This window comes from Entelurus aequoreus, linkage group LG03 (genome assembly GCF_033978785.1).
Source record: "Entelurus aequoreus isolate RoL-2023_Sb linkage group LG03, RoL_Eaeq_v1.1, whole genome shotgun sequence".
Taxonomy (NCBI): Eukaryota; Metazoa; Chordata; class Actinopteri; order Syngnathiformes; family Syngnathidae; genus Entelurus; species Entelurus aequoreus.
The window spans coordinates 84,315,619-84,340,603 of record NC_084733.1 but is presented as its reverse complement, the minus strand read 5'-3'; the positions used below and the strand labels follow the sequence as shown (position 1 = coordinate 84,340,603).

The following is a 24,985-nucleotide window of genomic DNA, read 5'->3' as shown; positions in this document are numbered from 1 at the left end:
TATATACACGCACACACACACACACATCTCCACAATCACACAGTGCGGGAAGGAAGCGAGCATGTTGTGTGTTTTGACTGGCAGCCATCTTATTTCCAGACGTTGGCGCTAATGTGGCAGCTCCTCACATGTCGTCTCGCACGTCGGGGTTGCCATGGCGACAGATGGGGAAACACCACAACAACAACATGGCCGCCATGCACACAAACTAACTTGATCATCCATTCTTGGATGTCCTCGCACAAAAACATCACCCTCAACATCAGTTAGTGTGTGCGTGTGCGTGTGTGTGTGTGTGTGTGTGTGTGTGTGTGTGTGTGTGTGTGTGTGTGTGTGTGTGTGTGTGTGTGTGTGTGTGTGTGTGTGTGTGTGTGTGTGTGTGTGTGTGTGTGAGAACAGGTGCAAGCGTGTGGTGTGTGTCTAATGAGAAAATGCCGAGCTGTCACGCTGGGAATGTGATGATGATTTTTATTTATGATATTTTTATTCCGTCTTCTACGTGCACTTCAACAAGCGTGCATGTGCACGTGCACGTGAGTGTGCGCGTGCGTGTGTGTGCGTGTGTGTGTGTGCGTGTGTGGAGGAGGTAAGAAGGACAACTCAAATGTGAGCAAGAAAGATACTTGAATAATACTCTGTGTATTACTTTTAGTAATACACACTAATGCTATACTATTGGTGTGTATTACTACCATTAGTGTGTATTTCTACCATTAGTGTATATTACTACCATTAGTGTGTATTACTACCATTAGTGTATATTACTACCATTAGTGTATATTACTACCATTAGTGTGTATTACTACCATTAGTGTGTATTTCTACCATTAGTGTATATTACTACCATAAGTTTGTATTAATACCATTAGTGTGTATTACTACATTAGTGTGTATTACTTTTAGTAATACACACTAATGCTATACCATTGGTGTGTATTACTACCATTAGTGTGTATTTCTACCATTACTGTATATTACTACCATTAGTGTGTATTTCTACCATTAGTGTATATTACTACCATTAGTGTGTATTTCTACCATTAGTGTGTATTACTACCATTAGTGTGTATTACTACCATTAGTGCGTATTTCTACCATTAGTGTATATTACTACCATAAGTTTGTATTAATACCATTAGTGTGTATTACTACATTAGTGTGTATTACTACCATTAGTGTGTATTACTACCATTAGTTTGTATTATTACCATTAGTGTATATTACTACATTAGTGTGTATTACTACCATTAGTGTATATTACTACCATTAGTTTGTATTATTACCATTAGTGTATATTACTACATTAGTGTGTATTACTACCATTAGTTTGTATTATTACCATTAGTGCATATTACTACATTAGTGTGTATTACGACCATTAGTGTATATTACTACATTAGTGTGTATTACTACCATTAGTTTGTATTATTACCATTAGTGTATATTACTACATTAGTGTGTATTACTACCATTAGTGTATATTACTACATTAGTGTGTATTACTACCATTAGTTTGTATTATTACCATTAGTGTATATCACTACATTAGTGTGTATTACTACCATTAGTGTATATTACTACCGTAAGTTTGTATTACTACCATTAGTGTGTATTACTACCATTAGTTTGTATTACTACAATTAGTGTATATTACTACCATAAGTGTGTATTATTACCATTAGTGTATATTACTACCATTAGTGTATATTACTACCATAAGTGTGTATTACTACCATAAGTGTATATAACTACCATTAGTGTGTATTACTACCATAAGTGTATATTACTACCATTAGTGTATATTACTACCATTAGTGTATATTACTACCATAAGTGTATATTACTACCATAAGTGTGTATTATTACCATTAGTGTGTATTACTACCATTAGTGTATACTATTACCATTAGTGTATATTATTACCATTAGTGTGTATTACTACCATAAGTGTATATTATTACCATTAGTGTGTATTACTACCATAAGTGTATATTATTACCATTAGTGTGTATTACTACCATTAGTGTGTATTACTACGATTAGTGTATATTATTACCATTAGTGTATATTATTACCATTAGTGTGTATTACTACCATTAGTGTATATTACTACTATTAGTGTGTATTACTACCATTAGTGTGTATTACTACCATTAGTGTATATTACAATGATTAGTGTGTATTACTACCATTAGTGTGTATTACTACCATTAGTGTGTATTACTACCAATAGTGTGTATTACTACAATTAGTGTGTATTACTACCATTAGTGTGTATTACTACTAGGGATGTCCGATAATATCGGCCTGCCGATATTATCTGCCGATAAATGCGTTAAAATGTAATATCGGAAATTATCGGTATCGTTTTTATTATTATCTGTATCGGGTTTTTTTTATTTTTTTTTATTTTTATTAAATCAACATAAAAAACACAAGATACACTTACAAATAGTGCACCAACCCAAAAAACCTCCCTCCCCCATTTCTTTCTGTTATCAATATTCTGGTTCCTACATTATATATCAATATAGATCAATACAGTCTGCAAGGGATACAGTCCGTAAGCACACATGATTGTGCGTGCTGCTGCTCCACTAATAGTACTAACCTTTAACAGTTAATTTTACTCATTTTCATTAATTACTAGTTTCTATGTAACTGTTTTTATATTGTTTTACTTTCTTTTTTATTCAAGAAAATGTTTTTAATTTAGTTATCTTATTTTTTTTTTTTTTTTTTAAAGTACCTTATCTTCACCATACCTGGTTGTCCAAATTAGGCATAATAATGTGTTAATTCCACGACTGCATATATCGGTTGATATCGGCATCGGTTGATATCGGTATCGGTAATTAAAGAGTTGGACAATATCGGAATATCGGATATCGGCAAAAAGCCATTATCGGACATCCCTAATTACTACCATTAGTGTGTATTACTACCATTAGTGTGTATTACTACAGTATTCTTGTCTTGGGTGTGCAGGGCGACCGCATGGACCGAGAGGCCATGAAGTGTCAGGTGATGACCGTGTCCAATCACAGCTGCGAGACGCTCACCGTGCTGGGGAACACGCTGGAGTGCACCGTGCCCAACGAGCTGCAGGCCGCCAGCGCCAAGGGGCTGCAGGTGGAGGTGAGACACGCTCGCCGCCCACTTCATTAGGTACAAGGGGCTGCAGGTGGAGGTGAGACACGCTCGCCGCCCACTTCATTAGGTACAAGGGGCTGCAGGTGGAGGTGAGACACTCTCACCGCCCACTTCATTAGGTACAAGGGGTTGCAGGTGGAGGTGAGACACTCTCGCCGCCCACTTCATTAGGTACAAGGGGCTGCAGGTGGAGGTGAGACACTCTCGCCGCCCACTTCATTAGGTACAAGGAGCTGCAGGTGGAGGTGAGACACTCTCGCCGCCCACTTCATTAGGTACAAGGGGTTGCAGGTGGAGGTGAGACACTCTCGCCGCCCACTTCATTAGGTACAAGGGGTTGCAGGTGGAGGTGAGACACTCTCGCCGCCCACTTCATTAGGTACACCTGCACGGTCTCACCTGCTCCAAATGTTGACATATTGTGACCCTCTCATGTCGCTCCAGAACCAAAATTTTAGGAGCAGTCCTGTTGGATCCATGCAGGTGTACCTAATGAAGTGGCCTCTACTGACACATTTATTTCCTACTTTATATATTTATTTATATATTTATTTAGAATGTATGTATACAAAATATATATATATATATATATATATATATATATATATATATATATATATATATATATATATATATATATATATATATATATATATATATGTATATATATGTTTTTTTTTATTTAACATTTATTTATATATTTATTTGAAATGTGTATATATATTTAGCATTTATTTACATATGTATTTAACATGCATTTATATATTTAACATTTAGTTATATATTTATTGAACATTTATTTATTTATATTTTTAACATTTATTTTTATATTTATTTAACATATATTTGTATATATATTTATTATTTAATAATATATTTCTTTAAAATGTATATATATATATTTAATCTTTATTAATATATTTCTTTAAAATGTATGTATATATATATATATTTAACATTTAATTATATATTAAACATGTATTTATATATTGATTTAACATTAATATATTTATTTAAAATGTTTTTTTTTTCTTAAATATCTATCTATTAATTATCTATTAAAAATGTATTTAAAATGTAAACATATATATTCGTCTCGCATTTATTTACATATTTATTTAACATGTATTCATATATTTAACATTTATTTATATATATATTTAACATGTATTTATATATTTAACATTCATTTATATATTAAACATGTATTTATATATTTATTTAACATTAATATATTTATTTAAAATGTATATATATTTTTTTCCCTTAATTATCTATCTATCTATTAATTATCTATTAAAAATGTATTTAAAATGTAAACATATATATTTGTCTCGCATTTATTTACATATTTATTTAACATGTATTCATATATTTAACATGTATTTATATATTTAACTTGTATTTATATATTCATTTACATTTTTTATATATTTAACATGTATTTACATATTTATTCAAAATGTGTATATATATATATACATATATATATATATATATATATATTTAACTTGTATTTATATAATTATTTAAAATGTGTATATACTATATATATATATTTATATATATATATATATATATTTAACTTGTATTTATATAATTATTTAAAATGTGTATATACTATATATTTATATATGTAACGTTTGTTTATACATTCGTTCAAAGATGTATTTATATATTTATTTAACGTTTATTTATATATTTACTTAACGTTTATATATTTATTTAACATTTTATAGAAAAGAGGTAGCATTTACATGTTAGAGACTTCATGCGTGCGTGCGTGCGTGCGTGCGTGCGTGCTTTTGTGCGTGCGTGCGTGCGTGCGTGCGTGCTTGCGTGCGTGCGTGCGTGCGTGCGTGCGTGCGTGCGTGCGTGCGTGCGTGCGTGCGTGCGTGCGTGCTTTTAACCAAATGGATGTTGTCCAGCATGCAAGTGTTCTTATTTCCCTCCATGCAAATATAGAAGGGACACACGTCATGAGTCACTTCAATCATTTACAAAACTAATAGAAGTTGCTTATTTCCAAAGAAGAACATCAGATTTGGATCATTGTCATACAAATGTGCGTATAAAGTTGTGGTCTCCACCAACATGTGCAGTACATGTTCCACGAACACTACTAAGATGTCGTTTGTTACTGTCTTGACTATATGAATGACTTCTTCTCTGCACTGTCTGCATTCTTTGGCCGTTACACATGGATTATGGACAATTTCACAACCTCGTAAAAGTCTTGGGGTTGGGGGGGGGGCTTCACTTCCCACCTGTCACCTGTCTCCTTTGTCACACCTGTCACCTTAGAGTGGGAAAGTACTCGAAGTACATTAAATGTGAAGTACCTGAACTACATTCAACATGAAGTACAATAAATGTGAAATACATGAAACATGAAGTACTTTAAGGACATTAACTATGAAGTACATGAGACATGAAGTACTTTAAACATGAAATATATTAAACATGAAGTATTTTAAGGACATGAAACATGAAGTACATTAAACATGAAGTACTTTAAGGACATGAAACATGAAGTACATTAAACATGAAGTACTTTAAGGACATTAACCATGAAGTACATGAGATGGACAAATACAAAGAACTTGAAAAGTATACTAGACAAAACAAATGGGGGCGGGGCAACATCACCCAGGTTATGAGAGGCTAACAAAAAGATAAAGACATGCTAGTTGGCCACCATCACGTAGCCCACAGGGCACCTTCCAGGTGTTTATCACACACTTGATATATTGCTACCACACACTCATCAGATTGGAGTAATCATCTCTTTGGTCCACTTGAAGGTACTGAAAGGGGCGGAGTCATAGGGATTAAACGTCACATAAATAATGTTAGCATCATGAAACTTGAATAAGTACCATCACCTGGCAACACAACCTGCATCTCCACTATATCCTCTAGTTGTACACACACGCACGCACACATTATTGTATTTATTACCTTCTTGAGACCCTAGATATATAAAGATTTGTATTTACAACATTAATAATATATACATACTAGGTAAATGTAAAAAAAATAGTTGGAATTTCACAAGAAAAATGTCACAATTTCACAAGAAAAACTTAGAATTTTGGCAGTATTATAATAAAAGTCGTCATTTTACTCAACGCAAGTCAAAATTTTGCAAGAAAAACTGAACATTTGTGCAATATTATGATAACAGTCGCAGTTTTGCAAGAAAAGTTTAACATTTTGGCGATTTTATGAAAAGAGTCGGAATTGTACTCGACAAAAGTCACAATTTTTATAAGAAAACTTTAACATATCGGCAATGTTATAATAATTATCAGAATTTTACCAGGCAAAATTATGACAGAAGTCATTATTTTACTCCAAAAATGTCACTATTTTACAAGAACAACAAAAAAAATTGGCAATATTGCGATAAAAGTCAGCATTTTATATGACAAATGTCACCATTTTGCATTAAAAAGTAATAATTTTACAATTAAAAAAGTCATAATTTTACTAGAAAATATTGCAATATTACAGAAACAGAAAGAATATGAGAAATTGCTCCCAATTTTAGAAGAAAAAAGTCGACACATTGTGAGAAAAAGTTCATTTTTTATTTTTGTATTTTTTGTTTGTTATTGTTTTTTAATCTTCATTATTTACTTCAAGTTATTACAGTATGTCTCCATATACATATTTATATATATATTTTTTAAAAATTAGTTTTGGCCAAAGGGAGCGCATTTCAATTTCTTACACACACTTGTTATTTCATATGTTGACCAGAGGGGGAGCACTTAAAAAATCCCTCCTTTTTGGGACCACCCTAAATTTAATAGATTTCACCACCAGGGGTGCAAATGAGACATTCTCTATTAGATGCAGTGGTTTTCTGTATTGGGAGCATGATTTATGTCATCACTTGTTCACACCTCCTCATATGGAAGATACTTTTCCTTGTTGATGTCTCAAGAAGGCTAGAAATACAAGAACACACACACAAACATAAACACAAAAAGGATATTAGTGATGTAATCTTATTTGAAATAAGCAAGATGGTGAAAAAGCCCGACAGGACCCGAGCCAAGTTGGCTCCGCCCCCCTGAGTGTCGTTCTTAAAGGGCCAGTGCCGACGATGACGTCATGCGCTGTGTTTCAGTGGCGCCAGGCGGACTCCATCCGGCACCTGGGCAAGGTGACCCTGGCCCAGGAGCAGGACTACACGGGTCTGATCGCGGGCTGCGTGCCGGTCAGCCTGCTGCTGCTGCTCCTCGCCACGCTGCTCCTGTGGAGGCGGAGCAAGCGCATCGACGGTGAGTGCGGGGGACAAGGACAGGCGGACATGACCCGGCTGTTTGTCACACCTGCTGGCTGCCGTCCCCAGATCTGTCCCAGGTGTGGTATGACGGCCGGGCTGACATCCAGCACCTGGACCGGCTGGCCAACGCCAGGAGCGTCAGTCCCACCAACGAAATGGTGTCGCACGAGTCCCTGGACTACAGGACCACCCTGCTGGAGGGTAGGTGCACCCGACAAGCTCCGCCCCTCAAAAATGTTCACCTTTAACCTCTGGCCCCGCCTCCCCGTAGATCAGAGCACAGGCCGACCTGAGACGTGCCGTGCGGTCCCTCCCATGTACAGCAGGGGCGCCAGAGAGCTGCTGTCGCCCCAGCCGGGCGTGTCGGCCCGCAGGGTGGCCATGGAGGTGGAGCTGGTGTCGCCCCTGCTGATGGCGCCGGTCCACATCGACCTGTCCGGTCTGCATCCCGACCTGCTGACTCAGGTCCAGCACGTGGTCATCGCCAGGGAGCGCCTGCTGCTGCACCTGCACCAGGTCATCGGGAGAGGTCAGCAGGGTCACAGTCTTTGACAAAATATTCACACTTGTGGTAGAGCGGACATTTCCACTACGTTTCTACATCTTTTATTTTGACACTCACAACTTTCTTTGGCCCCAAGGTGCATTATTTACTTACCTAAAAAGTATTAACACTGTAATGCCAACAACACAGCACAACACATACTATAATGTTTAGTATTAATACTGTAATACCAATCATTTACTGAAGGGGGCGCTAATAAATACACTGCTGGATCAAACAAACATGACAACTAAAATCATAAAATGTTCAATATTATTTCAATGTACATCATCATGTTAATATGGTACTTTAGATGTACATTATTATGTCAATGTGGTACTTTAGATGTACATTATTATGTCAATGTGGTACATTAGATGTACATTAAATATGATATAAATATGGTACTTTAGATGTACATTATTATGTCAATGTGGTACTTTAGATGTACATTATTATGTCAATGTGGCACATTAGATGTACATTATTATGTCAATGTGGTGCATTAGATGTACATTATTATGTTAATATGGTACTTTAGATGTACATTATTATGTCAATGTGGTACTTTAGATGTACATTATTATGTCAATGTGGTGCATTAGATGTACATTATTATGTCAATGTGGTACTTTAGATGTACATTATTATGTCAATGTGGTGCATTAGATGTACATTATTATGTCAATGCGGCACATTAGATGTACATTAAATATGATATAAATATGGTACTTTAGATATACATTATTATGTCAATGTGGTACATTAGATGCACATTATTATGTCAATGTGGTACATTAGATGCACATTAAATATGATATCAACATGGTACTTTGGATGTAAATTATTATGTCAATGTGGTACTTTAGATGTACATTAAATATGATATAAATATGGTACTTTGGATGTACATTATTATGTCAATGTAGTACTTTAGATGTACATTATTATGTCAATGTGGTACATTAGATGTACATTAAATATGATATAAATATAGTACTTTAGATGTGCATTATTATGTCAAAGTGGTACATTAGATGTACATTATTATGTCAATGTGGTACATTAGATGTACATTAAATATTATATAAATATAGTACTTTAGATGTACATTATTATGTCAAAGTGGTACATTAGATGTGCATTATTATGTCAATGTGGTACTTTAAATGTACATTATTATGTCAATGTGGTACAATAGATTTACATTAAATATGATATAAATGTAGTACATTAGATGTACATTATGTCAATGTGGTACATTAGATGCACATTAAATATGATATCAACATGGTACTTTGGATGTAAATTATTATGTCAATGTGGTACTTTAGATGTACATTAAATATGATATAAATATGGTACTTTGGATGTACATTATTATGTCAATGTAGTACTTTAGATGTACATTATTATGTCAATGTGGTACATTAGATGTACATTAAATATGATATAAATATAGTACTTTAGATGTACATTATTATGTCAAAGTGGTACATTAGATGTACATTATTATGTCAATGTGGTACATTAGATGTACATTATTATGTCAATGTGGTACATTAGATGTACATTAAATATTATATAAATATAGTACTTTAGATGTACATTATTATGTCAAAGTGGTACATTAGATGTGCATTATTATGTCAATGTGGTACTTTAAATGTACATTATTATGTCAATGTGGTACAATAGATTTACATTAAATATGATATAAATGTAGTACATTAGATGTACATTATGTCAATGTGGTACATTAGATGTACAATAGATATGATATTAATATGGTACTTTAGATGTACATTAAATATTATATAAATGTGGTACATTAGATGTACATTATTATGTCAATGTGCTACTTTAGATGTACATTAAATATGATATAAATGTGGTACATTAGATGTACATTGTTATGTCAATGTGGTACTTGAGATGTACATTATTATGTCAATGTGGTACTTTAGATGTACATTAAATATGATATAAATGTGGTACTTTAGATGTACATTATTATGTCAATGTGGTACATTAGATGTACAATAAATATGATATTAATATGGTACTTTAGATGTACATTATTGTGTCAATGTGGTACATTAGATGTACATTATTATGTCAATGTGGGATATTGGATGTACATTAAATATGATATAAATATGGTACTTTAGATGTACATTATTATGTCAATGTGGTACTTTAGATGTACATTATTATGTCAATGTGGTGCATTAGATGTACATTATTATGTCAATGTGGTGCATTAGATGTACATTATTATGTCAATGTGGTACTTTAGATGTACATTATTATGTCAATGTGGTGCATTAGATGTACATTATTATGTCAATGTGGTGCATTAGATGTACATTAAATATTATGTCAATATGGTACTTTAGATGTACATTATTATGTCAATATGGTACTTTAGATGTACATTATTATGTCAATGTGGTACTTTAGATGTACATTATTATGTCAATATGGTACTTTAGATGTACATTATTATGTCAATATGGTACTTTAGATGTACAATAAATATGCTATAAATATGGTACTTTAGATGTACATTATTATGTCAATATGGTACTTTAGATGTACAATATTATGTCAATGTGGTACTTTAGATGTACATTATTATGTCAATGTGGTGCATTAGATGTACATTATTATGTCAATGTGGTGCATTAGATGTACATTATTATGTCAATGTGGTGCATTAGATGTACATTAAATATGATATAAATATGGTACTTTAGATGTACATTATTATGTCAATGTGGTACATTAGATGTACATTAAATATGATATAAATATGGTACTTTAGATGTACATTATTATGTCAATATGGTACTTTAGATGTACATTATTATGTCAAAGTGGTACTTTAGATGTACATTATTATGTCAAAGTGGTACTTTAGATGTACATTTTTATGTCAATGTGGTACATTATATGTACATTACATATGATATAAATATAGTACTTTAGATGTACATTATTATGTCAAAGTGGTACATTAGATGTACATTATTATGTCAATGTGGTACTTTAGATGTACATTGATATGTCAATGTGGTACATTATATGTACATTACATATGATATAAATATAGTACTTTAGATGTACATTATTATGTCATTGTGGTAGTTTAGATATACATTATTATATCAATGTGGTACTTTAAATGTACATTATTTTGTCAATGAGGTACATTAGATGTACAATAGGTATGATATTAATATGGTACATTAGATGTACATTATTATGTCAATGTGGTAGTTTAGATATACATTATTATATCAATGTGGTACTTTAAATGTACATTATTTTGTCAATGAGGTACATTAGATGTACAATAGTTATGATATTAATATGGTACATTAGATGTACATTATTATGTCAATGTGGTACTTTAGATGTACATTAGATATTATATAAATGTGGTACATTAGATGTACATTATTATGTCAATGTGGTACTTGAGATGTACATTATTATGTCAATGTGGTACATAATATATGTACAATGTGTATATGATGAATAGTAATAGTTTATGTTTCCATGCAGGACATTTTGGATGTGTCTTCCATGGAAGTTTACTGGAGTCAGAAGGAAAACATCAACACTGTGCCATCAAGTCTCTCAACCGTAAGAATATCTACTTGTACTTCTACTTCTACTTCTTAATTCTACTTCTACTTGTTGTTTGTACTCGTGACTTGCACTCGTCACTTTCTCTTGTTACTTGTACTTCTTATATGTACTTGTTATTTGTAGTTGTACTTGTCACTTGTTCTTCTACTTGGCATTTGTACTTGTTAGTTGTACTCATCACTCGCACTTGTACTTCTTACTTGTACTTGTCCTTGTTATTTGTACTTGTTACTTGTACTTCTTATATGTACATTTTTACTTGTACTTGTTATTTGTACTTGTCAGTTGTACTTGTACCTCTACTGGTCATTTGTACTTGTTACTTGCACTTGTTAGTTGTACTCATCACTCGCACTTGTACTTGTCACTTGTACTTGTCCTTGTTATTTGTACTTGTCAGTTGTACTTGTTACTTGTACTTCTACTTGTCATTTGTACTTGTTACTTGTACTTGTTAGTTGTACTCATCACTCGCACTTGTACTTCTTACTTGTGCTTGTCCTTGTTATTTGTACTTGTTACTTGTACTTCTTATATGTACATTTTTACTTGTACTTGTTATTTGTACTTGTTACTTGCACTTTTGCTTATTTGTACTCATCACTTGTACTTGTACTTGTTACATGTACTTGTTTTGGTCATTTATACTTGTTACTTGGACTTGTTATTTGTTCTTGTACTTGTTACTTGTACTTGTTTTGGTTATTTGTACTTGTTACTTGTACTTGTTATTTGTTCTTGTACTTGTTTTGGTTATTTGTACTTGTTACTTGTACTTGTTATTTGTTCTTGTTACTTGTACTTCTAGTTATTTGTTCTTGTACTCGTTCTTGTTACTTGTACTTCTAGTTATTTGTTCTTGTACTTGTTCTTGTTACTTGTACTTCTACTTGTTCTTGTTACTTGTACTTCTACTTATTTGTGCTTGTCACTTGTACTTGTCACTTATATTGTTAGTTGTGCTCGTTTACTTGTACTCATACTTGTTATTTGTTCTTATACCTGTTATTTGTACTTCTTCTTGTTACTTCTACTTCTATTTCTTACTTGTACTTGTCCTTTTTATTTGTACTTCTAACTTGTAGTTGTTATTGTTTTTTGTACTACTTTTACTTGCCATGTGTACTCGCCACCTGTACTTGTACTTGTCCTTGTGATTTTTACTCGTCACTTGTATTCGTTACTTGTACTTGTTATTTGTACTTGTACTCATGCTTATTTGTTCTTGTACTTGTACTTTTACTTGCTATTTGTACTTGCCGCTTGTACTTGTTACTTGTACTTGTTACTTGTTATGTGGCACTTGGTACTTGTTACTTGTCCTTGTTATTTGTACTTCTTATTTGTTCTTGTTCCTTGTACTTATACGTCTTACTTGTACTTGTTACTTGTTATGTGGCACTTGGTACTTGTTACTTGTCCTTGTTATTTGTACTTCTTATTTGTTCTTGTTACTTATACGTCTTACTTGTACTTGTTACGTGGTAACAGAGACACCCAGCTTGTTAGCGCTCCTGCATCTTCTCCTTCTTGCCTTTTGTTACGTCTCCATTGGATTCAGTCTGTCGCCGTGACAACGGGACACGGTTGCTAGGCGACAAAGAGGCTGTGAGGTGAAAGGTCGGACGCTAGCATGCAAGCTAGGAGGAGTGGGGCTGAGGATGATCATTGCTTCATCAGCAAAGTGCTGAATGACGTGACCTCTGTCTTGTCCCCTGAAGGCATCACGGACTTGGAGGAGGTCACCCAGTTCCTGAAGGAAGGCATCATCATGAAGGACTTCAGTCACCCCAACGTGTTGTCCCTGCTGGGCATCTGCCTGCCGCCCCAGGGCTCGCCTCTCATGGTGCTGCCCTACATGAAGCACGGAGACCTGCGCAACTTCATCCGGGACGAAAGCCACGTAAGATCCACCTCAGGACCTTCTCCTCAAACCTTCTCCTCAAACCTTCCCCTCAGACCTTCTCCTCAAACCTTCTCCTCAAACCTTCTCCTCAAACCTTCTCCTCAAACCTTCTCCTCAAACCTTCTCTTCAAACCTTCTCCACAAACCTTCTCCTCAAACCTTCTCCTCAAACCTTCTCCTCAAACCTTCTCCTCAAACCTTCTCCTCAAACCTTCTCCTCAAACCTTCTCCTCAAACCTTCTCTTCAAACCTTCTCCTCAAACCTTCTCCTCAAACCTTCTCCTCAAACCTTCTCCTCAAACCTTCTCCTCAAACCTTCTCTTCAAACCTTCTCCTCAAACCTTCTCCTCAAACCTTCTCCTCAAACCTTCTCCTCAAACCTTCTCCTCAAACCTTCTCCTCAAACCTTCTCTTCAAACCTTCTCCTCAAACCTTCTCCTCAAACCTTCTCCTCAAACCTTCTCCTCAGACCTTCTCCTCAAACCTTCTCCTCAAACCTTCTCTTCAAACCTTCTCCTCAAACCTTCTCCTCAAACCTTCTCCTCAAACCTTCTCCTCAAACCTTCTCCTCAAACCTTCTCTTCAAACCTTCTCCACAAACCTTCTCCTCAAACCTTCTCCTCAAACCTTCTCCTCAAACCTTCTCCTCAAACCTTCTCCTCAAACCTTCTCCTCAAACCTTCTCCTCAAACCTTCTCCTCAAACCTTCTCTTCAAACCTTCTCCTCAAACCTTCTCCTCAAACCTTCTCCTCAAACCTTCTCCTCAAACCTTCTCCTCAAACCTTCTCTTCAAACCTTCTCCTCAAACCTTCTCCTCAAACCTTCTCCTCAAACCTTCTCCTCAAACCTTCTCCTCAAACCTTCTCCTCAAACCTTCTCTTCAAACCTTCTCCTCAAACCTTCTCCTCAAACCTTCTCCTCAAACCTTCTCCTCAAACCTTCTCCTCAAACCTTCTCCTCAGACCTTCTCCTCAAACCTTCTCCTCAAACCTTCTCTTCAAACCTTCTCCTCAAACCTTCTCCTCAAACCTTCTCCTCAAACCTTCTCCTCAAACCTTCTCCTCAAACCTTCTCCTCAAACCTTCTCCTCAAACCTTCTCCTCAAACCTTCTCCTCAAACCTTCTCTTCAAACCTTCTCCTCAAACCTTCTCCTCAAACCTTCTCCTCAAACCTTCTCCTCAAACCTTCTCCTCAAACCTTCTCCTCAAACCTTCTCCTCAAACCTTCTCTTCAAACCTTCTCTTCAAACCTTCTCCTCAAACCTTCTCCTCAAACCTTCTCCTCAAACCTTCTCCTCAAACCTTCTCCTCAAACCTTCTCCTCAAACCTTCTCCTCAAACCTTCTCCTCAAACCTTCTCTTCAAACCTTCTCCTCAAACCTTCTCCTCAAACCTTCTCCTCAAACCTTCTCCTCAAACCTTCTCCTCAAACCTTCTCCTCAAACCTTCTCTTCAAACCTTCTCCTCAAACCTTCTCCTCAAACCTTCTCCTCAAACCTTCTCCTCAAACCTTCTCCTCAAACCTTCTCCTCAGACCTTCTCCTCAAACCTTCTCCTCAAACCTTCTCTTCAAACCTTCTCCTCAAACCTTCTCCTCAAACCTTCTCCTCAAACCTTCTCCTCAAACCTTCTCTTCAAACCTTCTCCTCAAACCTTCTTTTCAAACCTTCTCCTCAAACCTTCTCCTCAAACCTTCTCCGCAAACCTTCTCCTCAAACCTTCTCCTCAAACCTTCTCCTCAAACCTTCTCCTCAAACCTTCTCCTCAAACCTTCTCCTCAAACCTTCTCCTCAAACCTTCTCCTCAAACCTTCTCCTCAAACCTTCTCTTCAAACCTTCTCCTCAAACCTTCTCCTCAAACCTTCTCCTCAAACCTTCTCCTCAAACCTTCTCCTCAAACCTTCTCCTCAAACCTTCTCCTCAAACCTTCTCTTCAAACCTTCTCTTCAAACCTTCTCCTCAAACCTTCTCCTCAAACCTTCTCCTCAAACCTTCTCCTCAAACCTTCTCCTCAAACCTTCTCCTCAAACCTTCTCCTCAAACCTTCTCCTCAAACCTTCTCTTCAAACCTTCTCCTCAAACCTTCTCCTCAAACCTTCTCCTCAAACCTTCTCCTCAAACCTTCTCCTCAAACCTTCTCCTCAAACCTTCTCCTCAAACCTTCTCCTCAAACCTTCTCTTCAAACCTTCTCCTCAAACCTTCTCCTCAAACCTTCTCCTCAAACCTTCTCTTCAAACCTTCTCCTCAAACCTTCTCCTCAAACCTTCTCCTCAAACCTTCTCCTCAAACCTTCTCCTCAAACCTTCTCCTCAGACCTTCTCCTCAAACCTTCTCCTCAAACCTTCTCTTCAAACCTTCTCCTCAAACCTTCTCCTCAAACCTTCTCCTCAAACCTTCTCCTCAAACCTTCTCTTCAAACCTTCTCCTCAAACCTTCTTTTCAAACCTTCTCCTCAAACCTTCTCCTCAAACCTTCTCCGCAAACCTTCTCCTCAAACCTTCTCCTTAGACCTTCTCCTCAAACCTTCTCCTCAAACCTTCTCCTCAAACCTTCTCCTCAAACCTTCTCCTCAAACCTTCTCCTCAAACCTTCTCCTCAAACCTTCTCCTCAAACCTTCTCCTCAAACCTTCTCCTCAAACCTTCTCCTCAAACCTTCTCTTCAAACCTTCTCCTCAAACCTTCTCTTCAAACCTTCTCCTCAAACCTTCTCCTCAAACCTTCTCCTCAAACCTTCTCCTCAAACCTTCTCCTCAAACCTTCTCCTCAAACCTTCTCTTCAAACCTTCTCCTCAAACCTTCTCCTCAAACCTTCTCCTCAAACCTTCTCCTCAAACCTGCTCCTCAAACCTTCTCCTCAAACCTTCTCCTCAAACCTTCTCTTCAAACCTTCTCCTCAAACCTTCTCTTCAAACCTTCTCTTCAAACCTTCTCCTCAAACCTTCTCCTCAAACCTTCTCCTCAAACCTTCTCCTCAAACCTTCTCCTCAAACCTTCTCCTCAAACCTTCTCTTCAAACCTTCTCCTCAAACCTTCTCTTCAAACCTTCTCCTCAAACCTTCTCCTCAAACCTTCTCCTCAAACCTTCTCCTCAAACCTTCTCCTTAGACCTTCTCCTCAAACCTTCTCCTCAAACCTTCTCCTCAAACCTTCTCTTAAACGTTCCTCGCCGCTCTCTTGCAGAACCCCACGGTCAAGGACCTGATGGGTTTCGGACTTCAGGTGGCCCGAGGGATGGAGTACTTGGCCAGCAAGAAGTTTGTTCACAGGGACCTGGCGGCCAGGAACTGCATGTAAGACCACCTCAGCCCCTGACAGGGATGGTCTGTTCCAGGGTCAAACTGGGACCAGGTCACGCCTCTATTGCCTGTGCACACAAGGCTGCAACATCTTCTACGGTGTACAAAGTACTAATAGTGTGTACTATTAGTTTGTACAAAGTATACACTAGTGTATAAAATAGTGTGTATTATTAGTATAAGTGTCTAAAGTAAAAAATAGTGTGTACAAAGTATAAAATAGTGGGTACTATTAGTATGTATAAAGTATAAAACAGTGTGTACTATTAGTGTGTATAAAGTATATTACAATGTGTACTATTAGTGTGTATAAAGTATAAAATAGTGTGTAGTATTAATGTGTATAAAGTATCAAATAGTGTGTACTACCAAAGTGTATAAAGTATAAAAGAGTGTTTACTATTAGTGTGTATAAAGTATAAAATAGTGTGTACTAAGTATAAAATAGTATGTACTATTGGTGTGTATAAAGTATAAAATAGTGTGTACTATTAGAGTGTATAAAGTATACACTAGTGTATAAAATAGTGTGTATTATTAGTATAAGTGTCTAAAGTAAAAAATAGTGTGTACAAAGTATAAAATAGTGGGTACTATTAGTATGTATAATGTATAATATAGTGTGTACTATTAGAGTGTATAAAGTATAAAACAGTGTGTACTATTAGTGTGTATAAAGTATATTACAATGTGTACTATTAGTGTGTATAAAGTATAAAACAGTGTGTACTATTAGTGTGTATAAAGTATATTACAATGTGTACTATTAGTGTGTATAAAGTATAAAATAGTGTGTAGTATTAATGTGTATAAAGTATCAAATAGTGTGTACTACCAAAGTGTATAAAGTATAAAACAGTGTTTACTATTAGTGTGTATAAAGTATAAAATAGTGTTTACAAAGTATAAAATAGTATGTACTATTAGTGTGTATAAAGTATAAAATAGTGTGTACTATTAGTGTGTATAAAGTATATAACAGTGTGTAGTATTAATGTGTATAATGTATAAAATAGTGTGTAGTATTAATGTGTATAAAGTATAAAACAGTGTTTACTATTAGTGTGTATAAAGTATAAAATAGTGTGTACTATTAGTGTGTGATCTACTAAGACTGAGTACAATTGATAACTTGTGCTGATTTAAATGAGGTTTTTGTGTTTGCTATCTGCTGTCACCATGGAGACACTCATTTCCTGCACATTCATGTACTATAATGTAGGATATATATATATATATATATATATATATATATATATATATATATATATATATATATATATATATATATATATATATATATATATATATATATATATATATATATATATATATATATATATATATATATATATATATATATGTGTATATACAGGTATGTATGTATGTACAAACTACTTAGTAGAAGTGCCCAGTCAGCATGTTGACGAGGACTGTGATTGGCCGACAGGCTGGACGAGAGCTACACGGTGAAGGTGGCCGACTTCGGTCTGGCACGAGACGTGTACGACAAAGAGTACTACAGCGTCCACAACAAGAGCGGCGTCAAGCTTCCTGTCAAGTGGATGGCGCTAGAGAGTCTGCAGACACACAAGTTCACCAGCAAGTCTGACGTGGTGAGAACACCTGCTGTCATTAGTCCACTCTGATCATGTACTTAGTGTGTCTTTTAGCCCTCTGATCATGTACTAGTGGCTCTTTTAGCCCTCTGATCATGTACTAGTGTGTCTTTTAGCCCTCTGATCATGTACTTAGTGTGTCTTTTAGCCCTCTGATCATGTACTTAGTGTGTCTTTTAGCCCTCTGATCATGTACTTAGTGTGTCTTTTAGCCCTCTGATCATGTACTTAGTGTGTCTTTTAGCCCTCTGATCATGTACTTTGTGTGTCTTTTAGCCCTCTGATCATGTACTTAGTGTGTCTTTTAGCCCTCTGATCATGTACTAGTGGCTCTTTTAGCCCTCTGATCATGTACTTAGTGTGTCTTTTAGCCCTCTGATCATGTACTTTGTGTGTCTTTTAGCCCTCTGATCATGTACTTAGTGTGTCTTTTAGCCCTCTGATCATGTACTAGTGGCTCTTTTAGCCCTCTGATCATGTACTTAGTGTGTCTTTTAGCCCTCTGATCATGTACTTAGTGTGTCTTTTAGCCCTCTGATTATGTACTTAGTGTGTCTTTTAGCCGTCTGATCATGTACTTAGTGTGTCTTTTAGCCCTCTGATCATGTACTTAGTGTGTCTTTAGCCCTCTGATCATGTACTTAGTGTGTCTTTTAGCCCTCTGATCATGTACTTAGTGTGTCTTTTAGCCCTCTGATCATGTACTTAGTGTGTCTTTTAGCCCTCTGATCATGTACTTAGTGTGTCTTTTAGCCCTCTGATCATGTACTAGTGGCTCTTTAGCCCTCTGATCATGTACTTAGTGTGTCTTTTAGCCCTCTGATCATGTACTTAGTGTGTCTTTTAGCCCTCTGATCATGTACTTAGTGTGTCTTTTAGCCCTCTGATCATGTACTTAGTGTGTCTTTTAGCCCTCTGATCATGTACTTAGTGTGTCTTTTAGCCCTCTGATCATGTACTTAGTGTGTATTTTAGCCCTCTGATCATGTACTTAGTGTGTCTTTTAGCCCTCTGATCATGTACTTATTGTGTCTTTTAGCCCTCTGATCATGTACTTAGTGTGTCTTTTAGCCCTCTGATCATGTACTTAGTGTGTCTTTTAGCCCTCTGATCATGTACTTAGTGTGTCTGTGTCCTCTTTTAGTAGTCTGATCATGTACTTTGTGTGTCTTTGTCCTCTTTTAGTAGTCTGATCATGTACTTTGTGTGTCTTTTAGCCGTCTGATCATGTACTTTGTGTGTCTTTGTCCTCTTTTAGTGGTCTGATCATGTACTTTGTGTGTCTTTTAGTGGTCTGATCGTGTACTTAGTGTGTATTTGTCCTCTTTTAGTGGTCTTATAATGTACATTGTGTGTCTTTTAGTGGTCTGATCATGTACTTAGTGTGTATTTGTCCTCTTTTAGTGGTCTGATCATGTACTTAGTGTGTCTTTGTCCTCTATTAGTGGTCTGATCATGTACTAGTGTGTCTTTTAGCCATCTGATCATGTACTTAGTGTGTCTTTGTCCTCTTTTAGTGGTCTGATCATGTACTTTGTGTGTCTTTCTGTGGTCTGATCATGTACTTAGTGTGTCTTTTAGCCATCTGATCATGTACTTAGTGTGTCTTTAAGCAGTCTGATCATGTACTAAGTGTGTCTTTTAGCCATCTGATCATGTACTTAGTGTGTCTTTAAGCAGTCTGATCATGTACTAAGTGTGTCTTTTAGCCATCTGATCATGTACTTAGTGTGTCTTTAAGCAGTCTGATCATGTACTAAGTGTGTCTTTTAGCCGTCTGATCATGTACTTAGTGTGTCTTTTAGCCGTCTGATCATGTACTTAGTGTGTCTTTTAGTGGTGTGATCTTGTACTAAGTGGTGTGATGATGTACTAAGTGTGTGTTTTAGTGGTGTGATGATGTACTAAGTGTGTCTTTTAGTGGTGTGATCTTGTACTAAGTGGTGTGATGATGTACTAAGTGTGTGTTTTAGTGGTGTGATGATGTACTAAGTGTGTGTTTTAGTGGTGTGATGATGTACTAAGTGTGTGTTTTAGTGGTGTGATGATGTACTAAGTGTGTGTTTTAGTGGTGTGATGATGTACTAAGTGTGTGTTTTAGTGGTGTGATGATGTACTAAGTGTGTGTTTTAGTGGTGTGATGATGTACTAAGTGTGTGTTTTAGTGGTGTGATGATGTACTAAGTGTGTGTTTTAGTGGTGTGATGATGTACTAAGTGTGTGTTTTAGTGGTGTGATGATGTACTAAGTGTGTGTTTTAGTGGTGTGATGGTGTACTAAGTGTGTGTTTTAGTGGTGTGATGATGTACTAAGTGTGTGTTTTAGTGGTGTGATGATGTACTAAGTGTGTGTTTTAGTGGTGTGATGATGTACTAAGTGTGTGTTTTAGTGGTGTGATGATGTACTAAGTGTGTGTTTTAGTGGTGTGATGATGTACTAAGTGTGTGCTTTAGTGGTGTGATGATGTACTAAGTGTGTGTTTTAGTGGTGTGATGATGTACTAAGTGTGTGTTTTAGTGGTGTGATGATGTACTTGGTGTGTGTTTTAGTGGTGTGATGATGTACTAAGTGTGTGTTTTAGTGGTGTGATGATGTACTAAGTGTGTGTTTTAGTGGTGTGAAGATGTACTAAGTGTGTGTTTTAGTGGTGTGATGATGTACTAAGTGTGTGTTTTAGTGGTGTGATGATGTACTTGGTGTGTGTTTTAGTGGTGTGATGATGTACTTGGTGTGTCCAGTGGTCGTTTGGTGTGCTGCTGTGGGAGCTGATGACACGTGGAGCGCCACCTTACTCCGACGTGAACTCCTTCGACATCACAGTGTTCCTCCTGCAGGGTCGCAGGTTGCTCCAGCCAGAGTTCTGTCCTGATGCTCTGTGAGTTTCATCCATGTTGTGTTTCCTCATCTTGTTGCTAGGCAACCCTCGCTGTAGGATGGAGCATCAATTACAGACACTTCACTTTATCATTCTGCTCTGTCAGCACTTTTGCTTTTCTTTGGACGCACTCCATCACTCCATCACTCCACCACTCTTTCACTCCCTCACTCCATCACTCTTTCACTCCCTCACTCCAGATCAACTCCTACTTTTAAACTTTTATACTTTTATACTTTTACACTTTTATACTTTTACACTTTTATACTTTTACACTTTTTACACTTTACACTGTCCTTTTTATACTTTTATACTTTATACACTTTTATACTTTTTATACTTTTTACACTTTTATACTTTTTGCACTCTTATACTTTTTACACTTTTATACTTTTGCACTTTTTACACTTTACACTTTTATCCTTTTTATACTTCTATACTTTTTACACTTTTATACTTTTTACACTTTACACTGTCCTTTTTATACTTTTATACTTCATACACTTTTATACTTTTTATACTTTTACACTTTTTATACTTTTTACACTTTTATACTTTTTACACTTTTGTACTTTTGCACTTTTTACACTTTACACTTTTATCCTTTTTATACTTCTATACTTTTTACACTTTTATACATTTTATACTTTTAAACTTTTTACACTTTTATACTTTTATACTTTTTACACTTTTATACTTTTACACTTTTACACTTGTATACTTTTTATACTTTTACACGTTTATACTTTTTACACTTTTATGCTTTTATACTTTTACACTTTTATACTTTTTATACTTTTATACTTCTTACTCTTTTATAGTTTTATACTTTTTACACTTTCCATTTTCATTCTTTTTATACTTCTATACTTTTTACACTTTTATACTTTTTATACTTTTACACTTGTTACACTTTTATACTTTTTACACTTTTATGCTTTTATATTTTTTACACTTTTGTACTTTTACACTTTTATACTTTTACACTTTTATACTTTTATACTTTTACACGTTTATACTTTTACACTTTTATACTTTTATACTTTTCATACTTTTACACTTTTATACTTCTTACACTTTTATACTTTTACACTTTTATACTTTTCATACTTTTACACTTTTATACTTCTTACACTTTTATACTTTTTACACTTTACATTTTTATCCTTTTTATACTTCTATACTTTTTACACTTTTATACTTTTTATACTTTCACACTTGTTACACTTTTATACTTTTTACACTTTTATGCTTTTATATTTTTTAAACTTTTATACTTTTACACTTTTTACACATTTATAATTTTTACACTTTTACTGTTTAACACTTTCCTATGTTTACGCTTGTATACTGGGTTATTATAGGTGTTGTACTTTAGAGTAGTCAGTGTACTTTAGAGTAGTCAGTGTACATAAATGCAGTACTTTAGAGTAGTCAGTGTACTTTAGAGTAGTCAGTGTACATAGATGCAGTACTTTAGAGTAGTCAGTGTACATAGATGCAGTACTTTAGAGTAGTCAGTGTACATACGTGAAGAAAGAGGTCACATGGTCAGTGAACCGCAGCTCAGGATGGAGACGTGAGCGTGTGCGTGCGTGCGCCCCTCACCTTGTGGCTCCGCCCCCCCAGGTACGCGCTGATGGTGGACTGCTGGCACCCCAAGTCGGAGCGGCGGCCGTCCTTCTCGGAGTTGGCGTCTCGCATCGCCGCCATCTTCTCGGGCTTCAGCGGCGAGCACTACGTGTTGCTCAACACCACCTACGTCAACATCGACAAGATCAGCCCCTACCCCCCCCTGCTCGCACCTGACCCCGCCCCCTCGTCACCACAGCCCCTCCCCTGCCGCCAGGAGGAGCGAGACTCTTGCGCCTGATTGGAGGAGGCGGGCGGGAACTACTGAGGGTCCAAACACTGGACGGTCCACATGTACATAGTCCAAACACTTCCTGTCTGAGCCGCCACACCGTGAAGCCACGCCCACCCCGATGTCGCCGCCCGCAGGCCGTTCATGGTGGTGCACGTGACCTTCTAGGAACGACCCAGACTTTGGGTTAATGTGTTTTTTTCACCAGAAAAACACCACAATGCTCAAATGATTCTTCCATCTCTTCCACTTATCCGAGACGTGTCGCAGCAGCCCAAGCAGAGGAGGCAGACTTCCATTGACTCACAACTGCTTTTGACACACACAATGTGAAATAATACACTGAAGTGTGTACTCGCCACGTGCACAAAGAAATGAACACAACTTTTACACACTTTCACACAACTTTAACACACTTTGACACAACTTTAACACAATTTTAACACACTTTGACAACTTTAACACAACTTTAACACAATTGTAAAACACTTTGACACAACTTTAACACACTTTCACACAACTTTAAGACTTTAACACAACTTTAACACAGTGACACAACTTTTACACAAATTTAACACACTTTGACACAACTTTAACACACTTTGACACAACTTTTACACAAATGTAACACTTTGACACAACTTTTACACATTTGACACAACTTTAACACTTTGACACAACTTTTACACACATTGACACAACTTTTACACATTTGACACAACTTTAAAACTTTGACACAACTTTTACACACCTTGACACAACTTTAACACACTTTGACACAACTTTTACACACTTTGACACAACGTTTACACACTTTGACACAACTTAAACACACTTTGACACAACTTTAACATTTTGACACAACTTTTACACACGTTGACACAACTTTTACACACTTTGACACAACTTTAACACAACTTTTACACACTTTGACACAACTTTAACACACTTTGACACAACTTTTACACACGTTGACACAACTTTAACACACTTTGACACAACTTTTACACACTTTGACAGAACTTTAACACACTTTGACACAACTTTTACACACTTTGACACACTCTGACACAACTTTAACACACTTTGACACAACTGTTACACAAATTTAACACACTTTGACACAACTTTAACACACTTTGACACAACTTTTACACATTTTGACACAACTTTTACCCACTTTGAAACAACTTTTACACACTTTGACACAACTTTTACACACTTCGACACAACTTTTACACACTTTGACACAATGTTTACACACTTTGACACAACTTTAACACACTGACACAACTTTTACACAAATTTAACACACTGACACAACTTTTACACACTTTGACTCAACTTTAACACACTTTGATACAACTTTAACACACTGACACAACTTTTGCCCACTTTGACACAACTTAAACACACTTTGACACAACTTCAACACACTTTGACACAACTTTTACACACTTTGACACAACTTTTACACAACTTTAACACACTGACACAACTTTTACACACTTTGACACAACGTTTACACAAATTTAACAAACTGTGACAAAACTTTAACACACTTTGACACAACTTTAACACACTTTGACAAGTTTACACACTTTGACACAACTTTAACACACTTTGATACAACTTTAACACACTGACACAACTTTTGCCCACTTTGACACAACTTAAACACACTTTGACACAACTTAAACACACTTTGACACAACTTTTACACACTTTGACACAACTTTTACACATGTTGACACAACTTTAACGCACTTTG

General features: G+C 35.9%; 1 protein-coding gene across 2 annotated transcripts in view; it reads left to right on the top strand.

The window, feature by feature from the left end:
* met (MET proto-oncogene, receptor tyrosine kinase) overlaps positions 1–24,526 on the top strand; it is a 147,153-nt gene extending 122,627 nt beyond the window's left edge. For both annotated transcript variants that reach the window (XM_062043023.1, XM_062043024.1), the window contains 10 exons: positions 2,989–3,138; positions 7,292–7,445; positions 7,517–7,651; positions 7,722–7,979; positions 11,565–11,645; positions 13,373–13,554; positions 16,741–16,850; positions 18,307–18,472; positions 21,214–21,350; positions 22,980–24,526. In XM_062043023.1, the coding sequence (XP_061899007.1) occupies positions 2,989–3,138; positions 7,292–7,445; positions 7,517–7,651; positions 7,722–7,979; positions 11,565–11,645; positions 13,373–13,554; positions 16,741–16,850; positions 18,307–18,472; positions 21,214–21,350; positions 22,980–23,223 (1,617 nt within the window). In that variant the 3' untranslated portion in view covers positions 23,224–24,526. The remainder of the gene's footprint in view (positions 1–2,988; positions 3,139–7,291; positions 7,446–7,516; positions 7,652–7,721; positions 7,980–11,564; positions 11,646–13,372; positions 13,555–16,740; positions 16,851–18,306; positions 18,473–21,213; positions 21,351–22,979) is intronic.
* The last annotated feature ends 459 nt before the right edge of the window (positions 24,527–24,985 follow it).